Below are 22,793 nucleotides of genomic sequence, written 5' to 3' on the forward strand. Positions count from 1 at the left end.
CAAATAGGCGAGTTGTGTTTTTCTCTGCCACACACTGAATGATTGAATGATGTCTGCCGGCTTTTGTCCTTCCGTCTTTCCTATTGACCGCACACACTGAAACCTCCTGCACAATTTCAGTCGTCTTCTCGCCCGGTGGTGCAACTTGGCGTGAAAATTTGTTAAAAGTCTCATCACAGGCTCAGTATAAATCTTTCTCACCTTACCACTTGATGTCGCTTTGTTCTGCTATTGATTTTGTTATTACTGTGCTTATGTCAAAGCAATCTTTTGAACGCTTGGCTTTTATTGCATGTTTGTGTGTTTGATAGATTGACCTGGATTTTGTTTCTTCTTCCAAGAATGTTTTCGTTTAAAGTTGGGTGAGAATCCCTATATTAATGTCAAGAAGGGCTGCAGCTAACAATTATTTTCTTAGTCGATTAATCTGACTGTTGTTGTTTCGATTAATCGAGTAATCAGTTAGGCCCTAAACCAGGGGTGTCCGAAGTGCGGCCCGGGGGGCATTTGCAGCTCTGGGCTGTTTTTTTATTGGCCCCCATTCTAAAAATATATTCAATATATTCAACAAAAATACTAAAGAAAAATATATTTTAAAAAAACAGCAAAAAAAATTATTATATAATATTTAATGTGGTATAATATTTAACATATTTATGTATTTATTCTTATATAATTTGTTAAAATATACTTTTAATATAATGTTAATTTTACAAGAATAAAGACAAAATATTAGGAGAAAAAAAGTTGTGATGTAACGAGAAATAGTTGTCATTTTACAAGAATAATGTACTATGAGGAAAAGTTTTATCATTTTAGTAGCATAAAGTTGAAATATTAGAAAAATGTGGTTTTTTTAAAGGTCATATGATGAGAAACAACAAAACAACAAATAAGTAAATTAGGTTAGGGAAAAAGTCAAAATATTATGGGAATAAAGTCATAATTATGAGAAGAAAATTTACAGGAAGAAAACTTAGTCGTTAAAAAAAAAAACAACAGACAAATTCCCCCCCTGCAGAATTTGAAAAAAAAAAAAACAGCTGTAGTTTCATGAGAGCAAAGTCAAAATATTAAGAGAAAAAAAAAGTCATAAAAGTCTAAATTTCAAAAGAATAAACTGGTAATATTATGAGGAAAAATAACATAAACTTAGTAGCACAGAGTTGAAATATTCCCAAAAATTATTATTTTATTTTTTTCGAAGTTGCAATATTATTAGAAGGAACACAAACAAAATAAGTTGTATTTCTTGGAAAATTAGGTTGTGAAACGTTTGGACACCCCTGCTTTACATGCACGCAAATTAGTTTAAGCCTCTGACTTCTTATTTCCAGACTTGAATAAGAGTTCAGATAGTTCAAATGTTACTTAAAATGTTGCATACAAAAATGCACAAAAGGGTTAAAAATGTTTACAGTGGTCACAGTTCTACCGTATATTATTTGGACGTTCCACTCGTAGCTTGTACCGGTGCTTCTCAGTTATTTTCTGTCATGCCCACCCCCCCATGTTAAGTCAAAAGATTCGTACATGTTGGCAGGATTGCACTAATATTGAAAGTCCCCTCCTCGCCTCTCACGCCCCCCCCAGGGAGTAACAGTCACTGTTCACTCATTGATTTCATAGATCAGTGATTGCTTGCATATTGAAGTAGGGGGTATGCAAAAAACATGATTTGCAGACAGCCTAGAGTTATATTTTCAAACTGGAATTTAAATTGAGACACAATCTGAGATGTCTTCTCGCTCTGCGAAAAAAAAAATATGTCTGTATATATTTTTTGATGGTAATTTATGAAAAAAATGGTGAGAAACAATTCACTGCATGTCATTTTAATTGCACGCATGTGTATGTACGTGTGTTTTTTTGTTTGTAAAGTGAGTGGAAAGACAGGGGGTACATCGCTACATGTCTGAAGGGGTGCAAGACTGAGCAGTTTGGAAGCCACTCTGACGGATAATAAAAGTTATGTATCTGCTGGATATGAGACGATATGATGAAGTTGTGTGATTGCGGTACGTACGGGCCAGATAATCTCCAGACCCCTGTAAGCATGAAAACTAATATTTCCAAAATTCACATGCTCAATTCAGTGTTATTTGTAGTTTTTCTGCTGGCTGGACACAGAACCCATCTCCATTACATTGAAGCATTCTTGTGTAAATTGATACTTTTTAAAAAATCAGACACAAAACTTCAAAGGATTAGAATGTCAAAGGAAAAATGGATCCTTTCATGCCTCCTTGGGAGGCAATAAACACGTTTTTTTTTTTTTGCTTTTTGTCCCGGTGTCTTCTCTCAGAGCTACCGAAGAGACAATCCTTTGCGTCTACTCAAGAGGGAGTGTAGTCGAGCTGTGCGAGCCATGAACAACTCTGTCTACAGTATTGCCCATTAAACGATTCACTGCTACTGCTGGTAAAATTAAGAACAGAAAATATTCACATTTGAGACGCTGAAATTAGAGGGTGTTTACATTTTAAAATGAAAAAAACAATGACTCGAATGTCAACATAGTTGTAGATTAATTGGATGATAATCGACAGCAGCAGCAATGTTTTTGAGAATAAATCCCATTCACTATCCTAACTCCTTTCAAGAAAAACATTGGATAAAGGTAATTTGAAGAAGATGTCTTTTTTCCCCCCTCACTTACGACATTGCAGAGAGTGTTCTTCAGGAGGCAGATTTTCATCCATGACAAATCAGGGAGATAATCCAGCCTTAGAAAATGGATGAGTCATAGGGAAGATCCAGCGGAATCTGTGGAAGTTTAAGGGCAGTCGCAAATACATGTTTGGACTACAGTTACAACATCAATACAATTGGTGTGTCTGCACGAATGGGTTCAGAGGGCTGATTGTTAAAGATTTTTCTCTATGCTGTACCATTTGCAGAGATCAAGTTCAACACCTTTGATTCTATTCATTGCTGTGCAAGGAAAAACAACTTTTGTACAAATTCTTGGCTTATCTGCACTGTATATGTAAGGCTTTCAAAACACAGCGGAACCTCGGTTAGCATCAATAATCCGGTCCAGAATGTCCGACTCAAACGCTAACCAAAAAAATAAAAAATCCCATGAGAAATAATGCAAACTCAAAAATGTTAATACAAAACACTTATTGATAGCTTTGCAATTATAGTTTTACATGCAGAAAACCATTCAGAATGCATTGGTGACCCGTGTCCGGGTGAGGGAAATCATTGGTCCAACGTGTCCCTTCACTCGGATCTGTTGAGCCACTCTTTGTCTGGTCCCTCCCCTAGGGCCTGTGTGTCATGGGTGACCCTACCAGGCGTGTAAAAGCCCCCAACCACTTAGCTTCTAGGATCATTGGGACACGCAAACTCCTCCACCACGATAAGGTGGTGGCTCAGGACGGGGGACCGGAGGGTGTGTTCCAACTATCGTGGGATCACACTTCTCAGCCTTCCTGGTAAGGTTTATTCAGGGGTTCTGGAGAGGAGGATCTGGCGGATAGTTGAATCTGGGATTCAGGAGGAGCAGTGTGGTTTTCGTCGTGGTTGTGGAACTGTGGACCAGCTCTACATTCTCGGCAGGGTCCTTGAGGGTGCATGGGAGTTTGCCAAACCAGTGTATGTGTTTTGTGGACTTGGAGAAGGCATTTGATGGTGTTCCTCGAGGAATTCTGTGGAGAGTACTTTGGAGATATTCGGTACCGGACCACCTAATTCAGGTGTTTTGTTCCCTGTATGACCGGTGTCAGAGTTTTTTTCCCATTACCAGGAAACAAGGCGGACCCGTTTCCAGTGAGGTTTGGACTCCGGGCTGCCCTTTGTCACCGATTCTGTTCAGTACTTTAATGGACATAATTTCTAGACGCTGCCAGGACGTTGATGGTTCTCGCTCAGAAAAGGGTGGAGTGCCATCTCCGAGTTGGGGATGAGATCCTTCCCCAAATGCAGGAGTTTAATTACCTGGGGGTCTTGCTCACGAATGAGGGAAGGACGGAACGCGAGATGGTGCGGCGTCTGCAGTGATGTGGACTTGCATCGTTTTGCTGTGGTGAAGAGAGAGCTGAGCCAAAAGGGAAGTTTACCGGTTGATCTACGTTCCTACCCTCACCTGCGGTCATGAGCTTTGGGTAGTGACCGAAAGGACAACGTTGTGGGTACAAGAGGCTGAAATGAGTTTTCTCCGTATGGTGGCTGGGCTGTCCCTTAGAGATAAGGTGAGAAGCACTGTCATCTGGGAGATGCTTGGACTAGAACCGCTGCTCCTCCACATTGAGAGGAGCCAGATGAGGTGGCTTGACCTCCGGGAGGTCAAGATCCCTCCCAGACGCCTTCCTGGGGAGGTGTTCAGGGCAAGTCCGGTGGAGGAGGAGGCCTCGGGGAAGACCCAGGATATGTTGGAGAGACTATGTTTCTCAACTGGCTTGGGAACGCCTCGGGATCTGAGGGGAGGAGCTGGACGAAGTAGCTGGGGAGAGGAAAGTCTGGGCTTCCATACTTAGGCTGCTTCCCCCGCGACCCGAACTCAGATAAGCGGTAGATGAATGGCTGGTTTATTTTACATAATCAGATATGAAGAAGATGGATAACAAGCGTATCAAGTACATTTTTGTGATTCCGTTTGAGACACTGAGTTCACCCAAAAGAGGTTTGGAGGGGCAGAGCCAACCTGCGTCGATTTACGCTGGCGGCGTGACGCTACTGCATAATTATATATTTTGAGGTGCAATTTGCTGCTTTTAAAACGTGTAATTATGTCAGCAAAAGCCTCCAAACTTGCCATTTTGTGTACTCTTAATGCTCCCGGTCACAGAGGACTTTACCCAAGTCCTCGTAAAACTATTTCTGGGTGAACTTGGCGTACTAAACGGAATTGTAAAAATGACATTTACAGTCATCCCTCGCCATTTCTCCGTTTGGTTTGTTTGGTTTCATTTTATTTTGAACATGCATATGTCCGAAAAGGAGTAGGAAGAAGCAGAGCTTATTTAGTCCTACCCCCTCTTCGTATTACATCAATTGCTAATACATACGTGTATATATACAAGCCCACACATACATATATATATATGCACATACATATGCACATACACAAGTACACACGTATATAAATATACAATTCACACATATGCAGTATACAGGTACACATGTTTAAAAAATAATAATAATACTTTTCTTTTTTCCCCTTTTTTCTCCTTTTCCTTTCCTTTTCCCTTTCTATTTATCCTGTCCTTTCGCTCCTGTCGATATCCACATCCTCTTCGGTATTGCACTGCGAGTGACGCTGGGTTTGTATGCAAGAGTTCCTTTTATTAGTTATGTCAAGGTTATTGCTATGGAATGTAGTCCTTCTAGTTGCATTGGTCTGTCTTGTAGGGTGTTTCCTCCATTATGCTAATTATCATAGTAATATGACCTTTAATATGTATCCAGATTGCTGATATCTTGGACAACAAGCACTCTTGCGACTCCTGGACCTCCTTTTAGTTTAATGTAGATTTTCCAGCTAGTGCTCCAAGTGCTTTGTATCTTTCCCTGCTTCCTTAAGTCCTTTGCTTTCTTGGCGATGTCGGCATTGCGTTTTGTCAGATGCTCATTCATGTAGACATTTGTGCCTCTTAGCTTCTTTCCCTGTTTCAGCAGTGCAGTTTTGAATTCCCTGTTGGTGAACTTAATGATGACAGGTGCGGTGTTGTTTCTACCATGTAGTGGGCCGCAAGTGTCAATACTGTTGACATCTACACCCACCTCCTTCGATTGTGGGAAGTTAGCAGTCTGTTGCTTGATTGGTTTGGTTTGGTTTGGTTTAGTTTATTTGAACATGAAGGTTACAATGGAATACATCTCGTGAATCATTCTTTGACAGTTCCACATGTCCAAAAGGAGTAGGAAGAAGCAAAGCTTATTTAATCCTACCCCCCATCCATTCTACATCTAGTACAGTACATAGTACAGTTCCTGGATTCCATGTCATGTTTTCAGTGATAGTCAGGATAACACATAATAGATAACGGTGAGATAACCCCCCCCCCCCCCCCAAAAAAAAAGAGAGAACATTCATAATAATGATAATAATGATGACAATACTAAATAAATAAATAAGAACAAAGCTTTTTTTTTTTTTTTTAAACACAACAAAGAAAATTATTAAAAAAATAAATAAATAAATAAATAAATAAAAATAAATAAATAAAAAAAATAAAATTTAATTAAATAAATAAAAAATAAAATAAAATAAAATAAAATTAAAAAGTAAGTAAGTAAGTAAATAAATAAATAAATAAATAAATAAATAAATAAATAATTGAGGGAACATCTTTTGACTTGGGAGTGATTTGGAGCCCAGTGAGGACCACATCATTCATTTGTGCAATCTGATCCATCTCGTCAATGAAGTTTTTAATTTGCTTCGTGATATTCTCCTTTGCTTCTTTCGCTTCGTCAAGGGCGGTGCGAAAGGCAGCATTATCTTTCAACAGTGCCTTGATGTCGTCCTGTAGAATGTTGTCGAATGTTCGAACATCGCTCCTCGCTCTATCAAGGTTTTTAAAAAATTAATTAATTAATAAATTATCACTGTTTTGTGGTTGACTATGGCCTATTATTATTAAAACATATACTGAAAAAAATCACATGTAGTATTCTACATTGGTCACTGGTCACCTTACCTTCTATTGCCTTAACTTACACTGCATGAAGTCAGCTATGGGTGCAGAGGGGAAAAAAAAAAAGTTCTCCTCCCATTCTGTGTGGAAGCGGTAAGTTTTTTGTTTCTTATTATGTTCTTCTTTCCTTCTCCATTTCAAACCCTTTCTTAAGTTTAGAATAAAGAACTTGGAGAGGCTAACTAGTTAGCCTGGTAGCTTGGTATGTTTATAGCAGCAAGTAAGAGTAAGAAGCCTGCAAGTAAGAGTTGTGCAATGTTGTGTAAGAATAATTGTAGTGTAAAGGTAACTCTAGCGGTGTTATTTCATGTCTATAGGGCTCTAATGATGGTAAAAAAAATCGTACTTAGAAGGTAATAAACAGGTTTTCTATGCTTTAACTCTGAAAATAACCAATTTATTGATGTTGAATCCTACTTCGTGGAAATTTGCTTGCCTGGAACCAACTAACCGCGATAAACGAGGAACAACTGTTTACGCTTATTATCCATCTTCTTCAGATTTAATTAAATAATAGATGTAAAATAAGAAAAACAAAAAGGTATTTTTTTTTGCTTTATTTTATAAAACGAATAATGAAAAAACACGTTGTTATTAGGTTTTTTTTTTTAGTGTTGGTTTCAAATGACAAAAACAAATTAACAAATGGTACACAGATTAATGACTTCCAGTTGGGGTTTCCATGTTAACAGATGCTGACATGGACAGTTTGTGATGAAAATACGTTACGGACACAGCTGGACTCATGCAGTGTGTTCATAACACAACAAGACAAGCACCATAATTTACGCTAACTGGGGAATGTACGCGAACCAAGGCCCAATGTTTGCATAGATTTTCGTATGCTAAGGGAGGTGCCACTGTATATGTTTAACGGAAAATAAAGTATGGTTTTGTGTATTAAATTTTTACAGTTGGATAAATCATAATGGTCACAAGCTTTGTTTATTTGACCAAACCTTATCTTCTTCCTCTGTTCAAACAATGGCATTTGACTTGTATTTATACTGGGGGCAACCACTTCTTTACTAATACAGTACATGATCAAAAAAATACATAGCGAGGAAGAACATTCTTAAAAGCTAGTTGGGTTAATGTTTGGGTTAATTTGAGACTTTAAATTGTCTGTAGGTATTGTTGGTCTTGATGTGTCCCGTGATGGTGACTGATGACCAGTCCATAGTGTACTTCGCCTCTCATCCAAAAAGTCAGCTGGGATAGGCTCCAGATCAGGGGCGTATTTAGCCATTTGGGGGCCCAAGCCAAATGCAGTCATTGGAGCCCTCTGCATCCTTGTACTGTGCTGACAAAAGTGTTTTGAAATTATTAGAATTTCAATTTTTACAAAAGGTGAGTATGTAACTGCAGTATAAACAGTATAAACTCCAACTCTTGGCCGAGAATGATGCCTATACAGTCGGTTGAAAGGAAATGCTGAAGCCAATATTTAATCATGTGTTCACAATAAATAACATTGCATTACCATGAATGTCAATATTTTTCATGCCTCTATGTCGGTTATGTGATTATTCGCCTTACTGTTGTCAAGTACCTTATTTAATGTTTGATGCTGGATGAGTGTCAGTGTGTGGAAAATCATGGCATGTCTGTCAGTTAGCCTCTGCTGAATATATTTTCATTTCACAGCATACTATGCTCTCACCTGATGAAAAACAACGTTGTTTTAACCATTAAATGGGAAAATACAATCAGCGCTCAATACTGTTGTGATTACTCAAATGCTGTTGGTTGTCTGTAATGCTTGCTTCCTCCTGAAATTAGTTGAGGCAACTTTCAATTTAGTATTTTTGTTTATTTTTAACACCAATGATCCATCCATGCATTTTCTATGCCACCATCCTCATTAGTGTCACGGGGATATGCTGGAGCCTATCCCAGCTGATAGGCCAATCGCACGTAGCACATATAGACAAACAATCATTCACACTCACTATGGCCTGGTCACCATTCATGCTCACAATCAAACCTATGGACAATTTATAGTCGCCAATTAACCTCATATACATGTTTTTGGATGGTGTGAGGAAACCGGAGTACCGCAGAAAACCCACACATGCAAAGAACATGCAAACTCCACACAGAAATGCCCAAGCGCAGATTCGAACCCAGATCTTCCCGATCTCCTGACTGTGTGGCCAACATGCTAACCACTCGGCTAACACCAATGAGTAATTCATAAACCTACTTTACCTACTTTAAACCTACTTCTGCAGGGAAACACATATTACTTGTAGTTCTAAATATAAGGCAAAAACAACCTGTTGTGTATATATAGTTTTTTATGACCTGAATATATTGTTTCCAATCAGTCATTGACTAGAGCAGGGGTCTCAAACTCGCGGCCCGTGGGCTATTTGCGGACCACCAAATCGTATCTTGTGGCCCACGACTGGATATCAAAGAGTAGTATAACTGCAGCCCGCAACATCCGGGCAAGCTCAGTGTTACTTCCATACTTACAGGGGCAGGTAAACACCAACACTGAACTAACAGTGGTGTTATCACATGGATGCATTGTGAATTGTATCGTATCGTGAGGTACCCTGAGATTCCCAGGCCTACTCCCAATACTTGATGCGGCCCAGCCTCACCCAGACTCTACCTCCACTGGCCCCCAGTGAAAGTGAGTTTGAGAACCCTGGACTAGAGCAAACCAATCATCTATGAGGAAATAAAGTTATTGGGAATATCATTTGGACTTAGACTTTTGTAAAATACTCTACGCCATGAAGATATATGACTTACATGATGTTTTTTAACCTGAAATGTAATTCTAAATGAAACGAAAAATGTAAACCACCATCATGAATAATGACTATATTCTAACAGTGATTGCTATACAGCAGGTGGTTTTCACATTGTTTGCGGACTTACGTCCAAGGAACAAAACAGCTATGGCGGCCCCCGAGCTGTTTTCCCTGCCACCCCCAAACAACAAATAAATCATGGGTGCACCTGATGAATTTTTGGAGCAATATGAAGAGTTATGACATCATACCGATAAATCCGATAACGTTAAAAAAGGCGAGATTACCCGTACTATGCTGTAGAAGGGTTAGCGCGGGCCAATCAAGCGCTCCTTTCTCTGTGACGTGCTGCAAACATCCTGTCTTAACTCACTTGTAAACAAACATGGCATTGATTGTGGGGGCCTTTTCACTGTTTCAAAGGAAGACATTTTGCCAAATGCTATGCAAACATTCCGCGAGGATGTAAAAAAACATCAAGCTTCAATGCGTCAAACCTTATCAGCCACCTGAAACTACAGCATCGCTACAACACTTGGAGCCCTGGGGCTTGTTCCTATCGCCGCAGCGTTTGAAAAGTGCAAAAAGAGTGTGACAGAGACGACCCGAGGGTGAAAGCTATCTGTGATTTCATCATGAAAATGATACCGCTGGATGACCAGCCCTTTACCATCTCTGAAGATCCTGGCTTTTGTCTGTTAGTAAACCCTTTGGAGGCATGGTTTGTACTACTGAACCGCCTCTATTTTCAATTTTTTTATGTTTTATTTATAGTAGTGATGTAATGATATTTGGTAAGAACAAATCTACAGATACAGTTTATCAAACCCAACGTTCTTACTTACAGGGTTGCACAAACTACAGTTAAATCTGAATAAAAATGTTAAATATTAAATATTTTAATTGATTGATAGCCCTAATTACAATAAAATACATCTGATTCATATATTTATATTTTCTGAGCTATTTCATCATTTTAGACTTGTTTATACATTTGAAGATTTTGAACACTTTGGTTGTGTTATGGTTTAATTTATTTCGAACATGCATACATTGAGTTTACATTGAATGCTTCATGTTACAATTCACAATTCCACACGTCTGAAAAGGAGTAGGAAGAAAGAGAGCTTATTTAATCCGACCCCCTCTCCGTATCACATCAGTTGCTAATACATCTGTTCACTTCCTAATTCACTAATTCACTGTTTACTTATTCTTCCATACAATCAAAGCAGTTAACATTATTATTATTACTATTACTATCATCGCTATTATCATTACTATTTTTTAACCAAAAAAACAAAACACACAAAATACGTTTTTGCTTTTTGTGTTGCTGAGTTTACCAAGAAAATTAATGTGAGTATTAAAAAATGTCCGAAAAATGACTTCGTTATTCCTTTTTTTCCCACCAGTGAGCACTGAACTGTGATATTGTGCGGAAGCTCGGGGTTTTCAAAGTCTAATATTGTGCCTATGAGTCATCTACGTGTCTTAGCTGCTACCTGGTGTGCTTAAGGTATAACTTGTGTTTTCGTTAGTGTATTATGTCAGCCCGCAAATGTCACTCCATCCTTATGACACACTTTAGAAAACCTTACTATGCAGTAGAAGTATCCTCTACCATGAGGAAATGTTACATTTTCTAAACAAGTGGCTTGACCTGTGGTTTGACTTTGAGAAATTACATTTAAAGCAACTTCGTAAAAGTTATATATCAAGTATCAAAGTACAAAATGTGATGTGTATTATTTTTGGATTCAAATTGGGCACTTGTGTCATACACTGTATTTGCATTTGGGACAATCTTCCTCTACACAGACTCATTACTCAAAAAGTACCGTTAGTGTTGGGTAAAATGCTAAATTGCTTCCAGTTGACAGTACAGACTCGCTGTCAGCCAGTATCAGTGATGTCTGAATAATGCAAATTTACATGAAGTAAGACCTGGAAGCGAGTGCCGATGGATATGCTGCTATTTCAGGGTGTTTGTGTGGCGTGCAAGGGCTGGAGGCCAGACAGGAGATGTCATCATTCTGCTGGAGCTCCATTTATTTGTGAGTTGGCCAGCTCATGTTCTATTTATATCAAACCAGTCGAACTCCCGGCGGACCGCCTGCTCCAGGCTTGTTTGTGGGTGCCCTCCTGAAAGATAACTCTGTGGAGAGCGGGAATTGATGGATATACTCTATATTGTATATTGAGGGAGATCTGGCGGACACTGCTAAGGGAAGATGCACAGTTGAAATTATGAGTGTGTACATGCATGGACAATATAGTTAAATGCGTACAGAGGGATTCAAACTGATAAAACTGCTTGACAAGTACATTTCCTCATGTTTTGCAAAATGATGACTATACCCACTTCACTGTCTAAGATTCAGTTAAACATCCGTCCATCCATTCATTTTCTATACCACGTACCCTCATTAGGGTCACTGGCGATTGTGGTTGTCATATTTGGAGGTATTTGAAATTGCCATGCAAATCGCTAACGTTAATTGCTCGCGCCTAAATGGGATTTCCAATGTAAATTAGCCTCGAGCTATCCCATTTCTTTAAATGCCTTTCATTTATGTTGAATGTCACAGAGATATTATTTTTAGCCTATGTGAGTTATAACTGACATGCTTTGTATGTGTGTGTTTAGTGTAGGGCTGCAACTAACGATTATTTTTGAAGTTGATTCATCTGAAGCTTGTGGTTTTGATTAATCGAGTAATCGGTTAGGCCCAAGACCAGGGGTGTCAAAACCTTTTCCACCGAGGGCCACATACTGAAAAATGAAAGGATGCAGGGGCTACTTCGATATTTTTTGAACCAACACATGTAGATATGCTAAGGAGTTACATGTATTAAAAAAAAATGCATCCCAGCTTTGTGATTTAGGTGAAAAAGTGTATAAACGCTGGTCTTTGCGCCTTTTTCCCCATTTTTGCTGTGTTTTTCCCCAAATATTCCAACGTTCTTCTTAAGTAATCTTCATAATTGTTTTTTTCTTTTTTGTATAATGACGTTATTCTCATAATATTTTGACTTTATTCTCATCATATAACTTTTTCAACCCCTCCTTTTTAAAAAATGACAACTTTATTTTGTTTTGTTTGTTTCTGATAATATTGTCACTTTTTTTGGTTTAAAAATTTAAACTCTATGCTCCTAAAATGACACAATTTTTCCACATAATATTATGAGTTTATTCTTGTTTACATTGTTTTTATTGTTAGATTTTTGTTTTCAATTTTCCAGGTACAATATTTTACAACATCTTCTTGTAAATTTTCTTCTCGGAATGATGTCTTTGTTCCTACTATATTTTGACTTTATTATTGTAAAATTACTTTTTTCACAGCCTAATTTTCCCAAAAATATTATTATTTTGTTTGTTTTACATATATATATATACAGTATATATATATATATATATATTTTTAAGTTGTAATATTATGGAAAACAAACAAAATAATCTCAGTCGTAAAAGGGTGGATTGCTCCCTCCGGGTTGGGAATGAGGTCCTGCCCCAGGTGGAGGAATTGAAGTAGGCGGATCAGCGCAGCGTCTGCAGTAATGCGGTCGCTGTACCGGACCGTCGTGGTGAAGAGAGAGCTCAGCCGGAAGGCAAAGCTCTCAATTTACCGATCGATCTACGTTCCCACCCTCACCTATGGTCATGAGCTTTGGGTTCGTGACCGAAAGAACGAGATCGCGGATACAAGCGGCTGAAATGAGTTTCCTCCGTAGGGTGGCTGGACTCACCCTAAGAGATAGGGTGAGGAGCTCGGTCATCCGGGAGGAGCTCAGAGTAGAGCCGCTGCTCCTTCACATCGAGAGGAGCCAGTTGAGGTGGCTCGGGCATCTAGTCCGGATGCCCAGCCGGCAGAAGGCCCCGGGGCAGACCTAGGACACGCTGAAGGGATTATGTCTCACAGCTGGCCTGGGAACGCCTTGGTGTCCTCCCGGTGGAGCTGGAGGAGGTGGCCGGGGACCGGGACGTCTGGGCTTCCCTACTGAGACAGCTACCACTGCGACTCGGACCCGGATAAGTGGAGGAAAATGGATGGATTTCTTGAATATTTCAACTTTATGTTGCTAAAATGACGTTATTTTTCCTCGTAATATTACAACATTATTCTCATAAAATTACGATTTTTTTCTCATTAGATTGCTGTTTTCTCTTAATATTTAATTTGTTCATGTTTTATTTCCACTTCATTCTTGTAAAATTATTGCTTATTTTTACATTTTTGCTGTTTTTTTATTTTATTTTTTGAGGTTTTAGTTTTCTTTTTTAGAATGTGCCGCAGGCCTATGAAAAACATCCACGGGCCACAAATGCTTTGTACACCCCAGCCCCAGACAGACCAAATCAATATGAACCTAAAATATGATAATAGGTCTGCTTTCATGGATGATTGAGGATATTTTAAATGAAAAAACAATGACTCGAATACCAAAATGGTTCTTGAAGAATTGGATAATCAGTGAATCATCGATTCATGGATTAATTGTTGCAGGTCTAGTTCAGTTTTATAGCGCTTCAAAGTAAAGGGTCTGAAATGGAACTCAACTGCAGTCATTATTGAGAACTTGCTATCTGCCTGCTGAGGTCGCAATTAGAGGTCAAATGTTGGCGCTCACACGGATAGTGAAAGTCCTTACGCCGCTCCTTGTTTCAGTTTACTGTAATCTTAGTGTTGAAATATTCATTTCAAACGCTGTTAGTTTTGTTTCCTGGATGTCATGAGTACAATCCCTAAAATATCGACTGTTTTTTAGTCATAACAAAGTCTGAAAAGGCTCACTGCGGTGTGTGAGCAACCAGGCCAGCCCTCAGTAATCAGGCCAGCCCCCGGGGTCGGTACTGGGCAGGTAAGCAGCACAGAGTGGCCTAATGATGCCCAATTAAACCATTGGCTTTTGCCAGCTAGTATTTTCAGCCTGGCAGTGGCCCTGACATGACATTGGCAGGCAAAGAAAGACACAGAGAGAAGGGGGAGCTCATCCAAATCAGGCCACCATGATGCAACCCTTAAACCAAGCTCGAAGAACAGAGAGGACAACAATGAGATAAATTCAACATTGAGCCTTGCATACCAGGCTTAATGCTAAATCAATGCAAAATCCATACTATCATCAAGTACTTTTTCAAATGAATCAATGCCCATTCGTGGTTCACATTTATGAGGGGAAAAGTGATTAAAAGTTTAGTACTTGCCGTTTGCAAGACTTTTTTTTTTTTTCAAAGATAGTCTTCTGAATGACATTTAGTATTTTACGGCTCATACATTGAGCCTTCTACGGTATGCAGTTTCTGCGTTACTGTTTCAATGAAATGATCAAATAAAACTGGGAAGGGAGTCTTTACTGAGGTGTCACGAGACACCACGCTCACAAGACGATATGATACACAAGATTGGAAGACGAGACAAGATATTATTATTAATTACAAGAAAAGTACAATGAAAAAACGTTTTTTTATTTAACAGAGTCACAAATCAATGCAGGTGCGCTGTGAAATGGGTCGGAGGGATCTGTTTGAGGTAAGCCCATCAGTCCATCTCTGTTGATGGGCTCACCTTGCTCATTTGTATTGAAGCCAATATACACATAAGGGGGCTGTGGCATTTTGCTTTGCAATCATCTTTTTCCCTGTCCACCTGACGAGCCTAATGAAGTTTGAAAGCCACTCCTTTCCTGCCCTTACCCAAGGATAGGGTGTGGCGGGAAGGGAGGAGGCTGAGCGACGACCCGCCCCACTTCTCCCCCCACCTTCCTGGCACTACTCTACTCATGATTGGGCATGGGACACAGGCTCAGGCTTGATCACCCTGTAATTGGCCGCCTCTGATGAGGTGTGTCTTGTGTTGAAAGGCCGAAACACCCACTGATTCAAAGGTACACTACTGATGGTGTGTCCCAAAATGTCCATCTTTCCCATGGCTGAGATAAAGTTCATCCACGCCTCATGTGATTACTATCTATTGGCACAAAGGACAGTTTCTATCAAGTCCTGTGTATTTACGAACTCATTTCTACTAAGTTACCTTGCATTGCTCCCCATGAAGCTCACTTGCTGCACTGTGTGTGTGTGTGTGTGTGTGCGTGTGTGTATGCTAGCGGCTCCGCTTACCCCCACAGAGACAAAGCACCTAAAGTATATAACTGACATACTCACTCCGTTCGAAGGCTGCCGTTGTTCTAGCGTCTAGGTGCTGAACACATAATGAAAACAGACACGCATGCAGATGGCAATATATGGAGGCTGGCAAATGTATTACGTTCATTTTCATTGATTGTGTAATTAATTTATCACTCTGCTGCATGTGATGTATACATACAGGATACATATACATATAAATACTATATTACAATACTAATACCTTTATTATTTTCATCATTACAATGACAAGCTTGTGAGAGCTATGTTTGTTAAAGCTGAATTTGCTAATATAGCTAATATTAATCATATACAGTGGTGTGAAAAAGTGTTGGCCCCTTTCCTGATTTCTTAATTTTTTGAATGTTTGCCGCACTTACATGTTTCAGATCATCAAACAAAATTAAATATTAGTCAATGACAACACAACTGAACACAAAATGCAGTTTTTAAATGAAACTTTTTATCATTAAGGGAGAAAAAAATCCAAATCTATGTGGCCCGGTGTGAAAAAGTGATTGCCCCCTAAACCTAATAACTGGTTGGGCCCCCCTTAGCAGCAATAACTGCAGTCAAGCATTTGTGATAACTTGCAATGAGACTCTTACAGCGCTGTGGAGGAATTTTGGCCCACTCATCTTTGCAGAATTGTTGTAATTCAGCCACATTGGAGGGTTTTCTAGCATGAAGCACCTTTTAAGGTCATGTCACAGCATCTCAATAGGATTCAGGTCAGGAAGTTTTCATTTTGTTTTTCTTCAGCCATTCAGAGACTTTCTGGTGTGTTTTGGATCATTGTCCTGCTGCAGAACCCAAGTTGGTTTCAGCTTGAGGTTACGAACAGATGGCCGGACATTCTCCTTTGGGATTTTTTGGTAGACAGCAGAATTCATGGTTCCATTTATCACAGCAAGTCTTCCAGGTCCTGAAGCAGCAAAACAACCTCAGGCCATCACACTACCACCACCATATTTTACTGTTTACTGATATGATGCTCTTTTTCTGAAATACGGCGTTACTTTTATGACCGATGTAATGGGACACACACCTTCCAGAATTTTCAACTTTTGTCTCGTCAGACCACAGAGTATTTTCCCAAAGGTCTTGGGGAAGGTCTGGCAAAATTGAGAGGAGCCTTAATGTTGACTCCCAATTCAATGCTAAGATGCTAATAGCTTAGCATGCAAATAGCTAGCATGGTCAGGTATGACAATATTGAGTTGTTTTATTGAGTATGACATTTTCTATGTACATATGCTTATAACAGTATGAAAAAAAACACATTAAGTATATTAGTGTGGTGTATTAGGAGGGAGGGGCTGAGGAAAGGAGTATTTTCCGGTTGGGAGGGGCCGAGTAAAAGAGGATTTTCCAGTTGGGAGGGGCAGAGAAAAAGCGGGAATTCAACTCAACTCTACCAGGCATCGGCCATTTTGACAGTGATTCAGCAAAACTATTGAAATGTATGAAAAAACTTGATGTCGAACAAAAGCTTCTTACGGCCAAACGATTCGACATATTGACACCACAAGATGACCGTGAGTGCCCAGAAGCTTTAGGCTACGCATACATCTACTCATATTGTAAATCGGTGGAGAAATAGCCAAAATAGGGCGGGTTAAAAACATAGAATAATTGAAGATTTTGAGGAAAAAACGGCACTTTTATATTAGATTCAATGGGAGAATTTTCAGACTTTTGCCGCTTCAAGAGGCGATTGAAGGCAATCCGCTGACATCTCAGCCATAAAAGTGACATTTTTGGAGGCAGGGCGAAATTGTTTACGTTTTCACCAAAACACATTAAGCGAGCTTGAACGGTATGGCCAGGAGGAGGAGGAGTTGTTTGGAAAAAAAAAAAAATGTTATTTTTTGGCTTCCTCCACTTTGAGCCAGAGTGCGGGAAGAGGTGGATTTTAGCTCTGCGCTCACCTTCTTCTGATGACGACATAGCCAAAACAAAACATCTGACGAAAAAAACGTTTAGCCGCAGAGGGAGTCGAGAAGTGTGTCTAAAAACTGAGACATTCAGCGTGTTTCTACGTGACCGCATCCCTGAGCTACAAGTCTTTGAAAAGTAGGCAAATCCTGCTGTTTCTGCCATTTCTCCTGGTCTGCCGGTGTTTCTAAAAATAGAACAGGTGCGCCGAATCAAGTGGCCAATTTTTTCACTTTTTCGCCAATAACATCGCCATGGTTACACAAATTGTTCCAAAAAATAAATACCGCTCTGCTCCTGAACATCACAAATCCGACAGTGTAACTTGTTTGGGGGTTCTTCTTGCGGTTTTTGCCGCATTCATTGCACAAAAAGTGTAAGAATAAGATATAATAATAATAATAATATAATAGCTAAACATCAGGATGATGGTGGTAGTTTATTATTCCCCATAGTAGGAGTTGCCCTGTGTGTGTTTACCCTCTCTGCCCATCACCATGTGATAATACCACTGTTAGTTCAGTGTTGGTGTTTACTTGCCCCAGCAAGTAACGCTGAGAAGCTGGAAGTCAGCTATATGAAACACTACACAAAACATTTTAAAAGAACAGTTTTGTTTAAAAGCAGCAAAGAAGTGACGCTACGGAAGATTGAGGAAGGCCTGATTCCACCTCCTCCTCGAGAGCACAAGACAGTCATTATTGGTTTCCAAAGTAATAACATGATGTGATGCAAGGTGTTACTTTGTGTCATTGCAGTGTTTCCCATATCAGCTTTCGTGTGGGCTGGCATACGTCAATGAGCAAACAAACCCGATAAAAAACCTCACTGAGCAGATGCAGCACCATTTTTTGTAAGATAATCACCATCAGAGCTCGATTGGCTTATAGCTGACACCAAAAATGTCCACGTTTGCTCCCTGGTCACCTCAATCTTGTCAAAAAAAAACTTCCACAGAGATGTAAATGTCAGTTATTAAATAATATATGAAGCGTAAGCATAACTGTCATGTGAATGATGATTTACCCGGGACATGTTATCACTAATCAAGGTTTGTGTCAGTCTAATAAGCCCCTTTTGCCCCCGTAGGCGGCTTTCACGGCTCTAAGCAGACATTGTTATAAAACACTATTATAGACGTTTGGAAAGAAAAAAAAAGTACGTGTGTGTGTGGCTCTTGTATAAGAGTTTCACTCGATGGTCACTCAAGGACAAATTTAGAGACTGGATTGTCACGGCACAGACATGACTTATGATGCTTGAAAAACACTTACGTCTTCCACTTTATGTCTGAAATAAGTCTTAAAATCGTTTTGTGAAAACTTGAAATGTATATTTTGTTTTTTTAATCGTATTTTGTAACATCTAAATTATGTAGGATTATTTTGGGGGGGGTTGTCAACTGATTAATATGTTCAATCAGGTTAATCACAGGTTTAACATGAATTAATTATGATTAATCATCATTTGCAGCTATGTCTGAATTATGCTCATATTTGTTTCAACAGCTGCAAGTGAACACAAAATTTTAATTGAGCTAAAATACACCGCACACATCTATTTACGTAACACTAGTTTCTTGAGCAGCACAACATTTGAATCACACTTTAACCATGATCCAGTATCTGTATCAGGTTCCGATACAAGTATAATTCACGCATCGGAAATTTCAGATACCCCCTGCAGAGATTCCTGATCCAAGAGCCGCGTCTGTGCTTTTGTGTTGTCAGCTTGTTGTTGTCAGCAAACGTAGCTCGAAGAATATCAGCAAATGTAGCCAAAACAGTATCCTTGGCGTTTTTGCGGCCAACACAAAATTTTCTGTTTTCTTAAAAAAAGGCAAAGTGTTAAAGAGTTTTTTGATTTCTGACTGCCTATGAAGCAATTCACGCGTCAGACTCAGCACTTGTGTGTGTGTGCTGCTGCACGGGCGGAGACAGCTAAGTTTGCTCATATTGTTTTAGCTATATTTGCTGATATTGGTGCGGCAACGGCCAACAATGTTCAATAAAGCAATGTGTTATAGAGTTTTGTGATTTTCGATCGCCTGTGAATGTGACAAGTGTCCTGACAGTGTGTGTGTGGCTTTGTGCACACACGGACGGATGACTTTGCTGATGTTGTTTTGTTGTAGTTCGGGCAACAGTAGACAGTTTTGTTTTTGCAATAAAAAGATGGATGTTGATGGACCACCTCTTCGTCAGTAGCGTCTGTAGATGCAAAAATAACAATAATATTAAATCAAACTGAGCTCTGGTATCGGTATCAGCAGATATCGAAATTCAGGTATCAGGATTGGATTGGAAAGGGCATCCCCATTTATTTGAATGTACATGGTTTGCCTGATTTATGCCATTTAAACATATTTTAATACAAAGGGTTTAATTTTTACATGTATTCCAGTTTACATCTCAGTCACACACGAAAGAAGTAGTTATTGTGGGTGAAAACGCCTGAAAAAGGTGGATGGCAGGGACGTGGAATGGACTGTTAACAGCAATCTGAGTGCAATCTATCAGTCCCAAAATTGTGCGGCAAGTGGCAACAATGTTGCTGCTCATGTTTATATTGCCCCGCTGATAAATATTCATCCAAAGAAACTCATTTCTGTTATGATAAAATGTCTAAATGAACATGTTTATGACTGATATTTCAATTTCCAGTGCGAAAATTGAACTTTTGTGCGCCGACAGATGGCTAATGGTTGGATTCCTGCGCCTCTTTGTCATTTCAGTTGTGCTGCTGGATACGACGTCTGTGCTTGGAGAGCTGGGTTGGAAGACATATCCTATCAATGGGGTAAGTCCTCTGACATTGCTGTATTTACACTCCAGTCTGTTTCCATGTGGTCTTTGTCACATCGACCAGATCGATTATAGTGTTGGTTACATGTGCATCTTTGTTTTCGGTCAGACCCCTGTGTTCCCCTGGGAAATAAGGTAACTTGGAAACAAATAATGAGATAAGATCTCTCAGGAGCCTTTTAAAATGTGGTTCAATTTTACCTTTCAATTCCTTTCCTGTTTACGTCACAATCGAGCCACACAAATATGTCACTCTCTCTGAGCCAACGGGAGGCTAATAGGTTGGCAATCAGTCCAAATGCCCAGCAGCGGCCATAATAATGTGAAAGGGAAATATTAAGACATACTGTATCTCCAGCACAGCCGGGTAAAGCCGAGTGAATAACATTCCAGTGTTCATTTGGCCCTCATTTCACCTTTGCTTACCAGTACACCAACACAAGAGAAAAACGATTGCATGCACTGCGCCTAACGCAGTATTTATGACAGTCTGCTACCCAAAAAGGATATTTCCGTTTCGCTCAGACGCGGTGCCTCAAGCACAACAGCAACCCGACTGAAAATGTCAACAACAAGCATGATGCAAACGGAACTATAAATGACAACATAATAACATAACATTCTGGAACCATACATCCACACACTATTTACAAATAATTTATAGAAAAGGATTTTAAGATGAAACAAAGGTTTTAGGTGATGATTTTATACTCAACAAAAATATAAAACACACATTTTTCATGAGTTAAACTCAAGAGATCTCAAGAGAAAAGATCTACAACATTTTCTATGTACACAAAATCCAATCTAACTTGATTTTTGAAGCACTTTAAAGACAACCATAAAAATTCTAATCTAAACTAAAACAAAATAAAATACAATAAATAACATCGACACCTCAAATAGTTTCAAAGGCCAGAGAAAAGAAATGGGTTTGAAGCAAGGATTTAAAAACAGACAGGCAAGAGGCCTGTGCCTATCTACAGTTAGTGTTATTTAGATATTTAGATATCGTTAGAATTAACGTGCCAATAAGGCCTATCTCTTTTAAATATTGTCCACAAATCTGTCTAAATCTGCGTTAGCGAGCATTTTAATTCATAATTCATCCACGGCATATCAAGATGCTGATTACACAGCATGATCATTGTGCCGTAGGCTGGCCACACTAAAAGGCCCCACCAGAATGTGCAGAAATCAAGTCAATATCTGGTGTGACCACCATTTGCTTCAAATACTGCGTACGCCAATCCAGAGCATCCCATACATGCTCAATGGGTGACATGTATGCTGGCTATGCAAGACCTGGGATGTTTTCAGCTTCCGAGGATTGTGTACGGATCCTTGCCGTGAATTATTATGCTGCAGCATGAGGTGATGGTTGGTGATAAATGGCATAACAATGTGCCTCAGGATCTCGTCATGGTATCTCTATGCATTAAAAATGCCGTCCATAACAGTAAAATGCACCTGTGTTTGTTGTCCATAACATATGCCTACCTACACCACAACCCCACTGCCACCACTTCACCCGCAACACAATTAACTAAGCATTATGTGGCTGTTTAGCTTCACTTCCTCCCAAAATGTAAAAGTGCAATCCAGTTCAACCTAAAAGTTTGCAAGTGCATTTATATAGCCACAAGCTGTTGAAATGGTCTCGCGTTCGGTTTTTCTGTTGAGCTTCTTTTCAAAATGTAAATTACTCTTCTCTGTCCATTTATTTTCACATCTTATTTTTTCATGAAAGGCTTCGACCCCCCCCCCCCCTCCCCCGACCCCCAATTCCTGTCCTTGCAGCAGTTTACTCTCTGGATTGTGTTATGATTAACATGCATTTTCTGTTTTCTTCATTTTAATGGCATGCATTTTTTCTGTCAGCAATCGATTTGTACTATATAAAAAAACAATACTTTCACTGAGAATTTTAAATGAGGTAAATTATCATCTCAAAACGACAGCGTAGTCGTCCCTCGATACTTCACTCCATCACTGGTTTCCAAAATATGTGAATTAATAAATCATCATGTTTTGTGGTAGGTTATGGCCTATCACTAGTAAAAAAATATATGCACATTTAAGGAAATGTAACATAAATTATGCATTTTCAAGCATAAAAATGGCTAAATGAACTAAAACACAAAAATAAGGCTTTCAGAAGACGCATGCAAAGGCATGTTGCAATATTTAGTGTTCTACGTTGGTCACTAGGTGGCAGTGATGTTACATTGATAAGACGACAGCCACCGCAGGAAGTACTGTACAGAAACTGAAAGTAAAAAGTAACAACAACAGGGAACTCTCTCAATGTGAGTCTATCTTATGTCTTTTTCTCTTATCATGTCTGCTATATTGCGTATTGCGAGTGTAAAGGTGGCTGTAAGGGTTTTATGTCAGGTTTTCTACGCTCAAACTACGAAAATATTTGATTTATAAATAAGGAAATTCACTTATCACGGTTGAGTCTGGAACAAATTAA

General features: G+C 39.3%; 1 protein-coding gene across 4 annotated transcripts in view; it reads left to right on the forward strand.

The window, feature by feature from the left end:
* Window positions 1-22,793, forward strand: part of epha6 (eph receptor A6) — a 245,183-nt gene that overhangs the window by 49,168 nt on the left and 173,222 nt on the right. For all 4 annotated transcript variants that reach the window (XM_054786681.1, XM_054786683.1, XM_054786684.1 and 1 more), the window contains exon 2: window positions 20,245-20,309. In XM_054786681.1, the coding sequence (XP_054642656.1) occupies window positions 20,245-20,309 (65 nt within the window). The remainder of the gene's footprint in view (window positions 1-20,244; window positions 20,310-22,793) is intronic.

Source organism: Dunckerocampus dactyliophorus, chromosome 9 (assembly GCF_027744805.1).
Source record: "Dunckerocampus dactyliophorus isolate RoL2022-P2 chromosome 9, RoL_Ddac_1.1, whole genome shotgun sequence".
NCBI lineage: Eukaryota > Metazoa > Chordata > Actinopteri > Syngnathiformes > Syngnathidae > Dunckerocampus > Dunckerocampus dactyliophorus.